Source organism: Staurois parvus, unplaced genomic scaffold, assembly GCF_062004578.1.
Source record: "Staurois parvus isolate SC_StPar_1 unplaced genomic scaffold, SC_StPar_1.0 ptg001099l, whole genome shotgun sequence".
NCBI lineage: Eukaryota > Metazoa > Chordata > Amphibia > Anura > Ranidae > Staurois > Staurois parvus.
In genome coordinates, this window is record NW_028318895.1 from 42796 (window position 1) to 47733 (window position 4938).

The following is a 4938-nucleotide window of genomic DNA, read 5'->3' on the forward strand; positions in this document are numbered from 1 at the left end:
CGTGGAGGAGTCCATTTGAGTCTTTCTGAAGGGGGAGAGTGAGAGTGGAGGGCAGCTGGGTCAGCGGCTGGCTGGTTGCAGTCTGTGGATGCAGTATGCTGGCGTCCGTGGATGCTGTGGCGCGTCTTCAGTGGGTACGGTCTTAAATGTGATAAGCCACCACCTCCTGGAGGAGGAGCCGTAGAGGCCTGAAAGCATAAAGGATCCCACAATGCTCTGCAGACACCTAAGATGATGTCAGCACATGGAGCAGCACAAACCCTGAGAAAAGGTAGGACCTTGACAGATGGCCCCTTTAAAAATGTTACTTTCTGATTACATTTCAAATGATTCCTGTCCCTCAGAGCAGTCCCCGAGTCCACATACCACTTCTGTGGCCAATAACTGACATAAAAGCCTTCAGAATGGACACATTTCAATTTACAAGTTCCAGCCCTATAGACTTGCATTGAGTTCGAAGTTTGCGGTTGAATTTTTGTCAAGTTTGTTGGACCACGAACCGAACAGGGGGGTGTTGGACCCGTCACTACTTATTATATGTCTGTGTCCTTCTGTAGAAGAATTCTTATAGCTACGTGTCTCAGTCCCAGCCTCTCCCTGTGTAGGAATGTACACCTCGCCCCGTGTAGGAGTGTACAGAACGGGTCACATTGGATACGGAGTGTCAGAGACTTTCCCCGTCATTCTGTCTTCTGCTCTCAGTGATGGCATCTGCTGATCTGAGGAAGGAGCTGGAATGTTCCATCTGTCTGAACATTTATACAGATCCTGTAACCCTGAAATGTGGACACAACTTCTGCCGGGATTGTATTGGCCGTGTGTTGGATACACAGGAGGGGTCTGGAGGTTATTCCTGTCCTGAATGCAGAGAAGAGTTCCAGGAACGTCCTGCACTGCACAGGAACATAACACTACGTAACATAGTGGAGAACTTCCAGTCTACCCATCCAGATCAGGAGGAGTCCGGGGTCTTCTGTACTCACTGTATTCACACTCCTGTACCGGCTGTGAAATCCTGTCTGCTGTGTGAAGCTTCTCTGTGTGACAACCACCTGAGAGTCCACAGCAAGTCACCAGAACACGTCCTATGTGACCCCACCACTTCCCTGAAGGACAGGAAATGCTCCATCCATAAGAAACTCCTGGAGTATTACTGCACCGAGGACTCCACCTGTATCTGTGTGTCCTGCAGGCTGGATGGAGAACATCGGGGACACCAGGTGGAGACTCTGGAGGAGGCCTCTGAGATGAAGAAGAAGAAACTGAGGAATGTTTTGCAGAAACTGATGACAGAGAGAGAGAAGACGGAAAAAAGAGTCCAGAGTCTGCAGGAACGCAGGAGGAAAGTACAAGGAAAAGCAGATGATGAAATCGAGAGAGTCACTACCCTGTTCAGAGACCTCAGGAGACATCTGGAAGATTTGGAGAAGAGAGTCCTGAGGGACATCTCCGGGTGGGCAGAGCGGGTCTCCTGTCCCATGTTGGATTATATTCGGGATCTGGAAATAAAGAAGGAGGAGCTATCCAGGAAGATGAGGGACATTGAGGAGCTGTGTAACATGACGGATCCATTGACTGTCCTACAGGAAGCAGACACAGGTGACTTGTGTGATACTGAGGATGGAGATGATGAGGACAGAGAGAGACATGAGAACCTCCTCCATGATGGAGGGGATGGGGATGTGGGGGGGATCTCACACACATTACACATGGGTTTATCTGATATCATGTCTGGGGTCAATGTACAGAAATGTACAGGCACACATGTCTCTCCACATTCTACTACAAAGGGCGAAGGTCCCATCAATGGTCCACCATCCAGACCAGACCCCCAACCCTCCCCCACTGGAGGACCAAATATTGGGGCTGTACAGCAAACATGGGGGGTGTCGGGGTTTACAGACATATTACTGGATGTGAGGACAGCTGCTAATGATCTACATATATCAGATGATGGGAAAACTGCATCCAGGTCATATTCACATCAGAATCGGCCAGAAACACCAGAGAGGTTCCAGGATTATCCTCAGGTGATGAGCAGTCAGAGCTTCTCCTCCGGGAGACATTACTGGGACATGGATATCGGGGGGGCAGTGTCTTGGAGAGTCGGGATGTGTTACCACAATATAGACAGGAGAGGAAATCAGTCAGGGATTGGATATAATAAGAAGTCCTGGGGGTTGGAGAGGTGGGGGTGGGATAATCAGTACGCAGTGATACATGACAGGAAGAGGACCCCATTCCCCGGCGGTGTCTCCAGTAAGAGAGTCAGGATAGATGTGGATTATGAGGCCGGGCAGATCTCCTTCTATGATCTATGTGACCCAAACCGACACCTCCACACCTTCACCACCACCTTCACTGATCCCCTCCATGTCGGGGTATGGATATGGGGAGGTTGTATAAAGATATGTGGGAGGAGCCAGAAGGAATGTACAGGCACACATGTCTCTCCACATTCTACTACAAAGGGCAAAGGTCCCATCAATGGTCAACCATCCAGGCCAGACCCCCAACCCTCCTCCACTGGAGGACCAAATATTGGGGCTGTACAACAAACATTGGGGGTGTCGGGGGTTACAGACATATTATTGGATGTGAGGACAGCTGCTAATGATCTACATATATCAGATGATGGGAAAACTGCATCCATATCATCACATCAGAATCGGCCAGAAACACCAGAGAGGTTCCAGTGGTCTCAGGTGATGAGCAGTCAGAGCTTCTCCTCCGGGAGACATTACTGGGAAGTAGATGTTGGGGGGGCAGGGTCCTGGACAGTTGGGATGTGTTACCCCAATATAGACAGGAGAGGAGATCAGTCATGGATTGGAGATAATAAGAAGTCCTGGGTGTTGGAGGGGGCATTGTTGGGGAGTAATCAATACTCAGTGATACATGAGAGTAATAGGACCCCATTACCCCGCGGTGTCTCCAGTACCAGAGTCAGGATAGATCTGGATTATGAGGCCGGGCGGATCTCCTTCTATGATCTGTGTGACCCGATCCGACACCTCCACACCTTCACCACCACCTTCACTCAGCCCCTCCATGCCGTACTATATGTATGGGAAGGTTGTATAAAGATATGTGGGAGGAGCCAGAAGTGAGAGATCCGCCCAGAGACATCACAAGGGGGATGATCTGATTGGTGATTGGTGCAATACTCAGCCAATAGGAGGAAGGGCAGGAAACAGGAGTGATTTGTGGAGAAAGCTGCAGGTTCCGGGGCCGTCATCTTCATCCTAAACCTCACTTCACTCCCTAGTGTGTTACTGACCGGGAACAAGCATGCAGGAGGTCTGAGTGTTCCGCCTTCACTGGCTGCATGCTTGTCACACTTATTTTTCACAGTGGCAATAAAATGACAGTTATTTGTGAAAGTTGAAAAATTAGTTATTTTTGACAGTTGACACATAAGAGGTTTTTTTGACAGTGACATAAAAACAGTTAATTTTTGAGAATGGAAAAAAATGACAATTGAAAAATGAATGTACTTTTTGACAGTTGAAAAATCAAATTTTTTTTGACAGTGGCAACAAATGACAGTTGAAAAATGAGGGTTTTTATGACAATTAAAAGATGACAGGGTTTATTGGCAGTTTAAAAATGACAGTTATTTTTATTTTGTTTGTTTGACAGTGGCAAAAAAAGACAGTTGAAAAATTAGGGGGTTTTGACAGTTGAAAAATGCCATTTTTTTTGTCAGTTGAAAATGGTAGTTATTTTTTGTTAGTTGAAAAATGACAGCTATTTTTTACAGTGGCAAAAAATGACACTGTCCTTTTTTAACTGAAAAAAAACCCTAATTTTTCTACTGTCAAAAATAGATGTCGTTTTTCAACTGACAAAGAAAAAAAAATTTTTTGCCACTGTCAAAAAAACAGTAATTTTTCCACTGTCAAAAAAACAAATTTTTCAGCTGTCAAAAAAACCCTTTTTTTAAATGTGATTTTTTTTCACTGTCAAAAATTATCTGCATTCTATTACCATTGTAAAATAAACTGTATTTTTTCAACTGTCAAATAAAACTGTTGTTTTTCAACTGTTAAAAATAAATTAAATTTTTCAAATGTAAAAAAACCTAATTTTTTACGACAAAAAATAACTCATTTTTCAACTGTCAAAGATCCCTCATTTTTCAATTGCCATTTTTTCCACTGTAAAAAATTACCTGTCATTTTTTGCTACTGTACAAAATTAACTGTCATTTTCAACTGTCAAAAAAACCCTCATTTTTCAACTGTCATTTTATTGCCACTGACAAAAAACTCTATCATTTCTTGCCACTATAAAAATATAAACTGTCATTTTTCAACTGTGAATTTTTTTTTTTTTTTACGACAAAAAGTAGCTTTCATTTTTCAACTGTCAAAAGACACTCATTTTTCAATTGCCATTTGTTTCCACTGTAAAAAATGAACTGTCATTTTCAACTGACAAAATAATAACTATCATTTTTCAACTGTCGAAAAATCCCTAATTTTTCAACTGTCATTTTATTGCAGCTGACAAAAAAACTCTGTCATTTCTTGCCACTATTAAAATATAATTGTCATTTTTCAACTGTGAAAAAAAAACTGTCATTTTTCAACTGTCAAAAAAACCCCTCCTTTTTCAACTGTCACTTTTCAACTGTCAAAAGATAACTTTCCTTTTTTAAATGTCAAAAAAGCCCCTGATTGTGGGCATGTCCGGAGTGTGATTGGCTGCATCACCCCCCAGCTCTGCTGTACTCACAATTCCAGAACACAGCAGTGGGCGGAGCTGACACCTCAAAAGCGACCAGAGGAGAGGCAACAGCCCGGTGAACCTCAGGGAGATGACAAAGAAGAGGAAAGCAGAGAGGAAACTCCTCCCCTCGGCCAGATCCCAGCCATCCCCAACATGGCGGCAGCAGCTCAGGATCCTCCTCCTCTCACTCAGCAAACAGGCAAG

General features: G+C 44.2%; 1 protein-coding gene across 1 annotated transcript; it reads left to right on the top strand.

The window, feature by feature from the left end:
- The first annotated feature begins 648 nt into the window (after positions 1-648).
- LOC149440261 (E3 ubiquitin/ISG15 ligase TRIM25-like) lies at positions 649-4566 on the top strand. Its single transcript, XM_089658844.1, has one exon. The coding sequence runs from the start codon at positions 705-707 to the stop codon at positions 3108-3110; it is 2406 nt and encodes an 801-aa protein (XP_089514970.1). The 5' UTR covers positions 649-704; the 3' UTR covers positions 3111-4566.
- Positions 4567-4938: the final 372 nt, after the last annotated feature.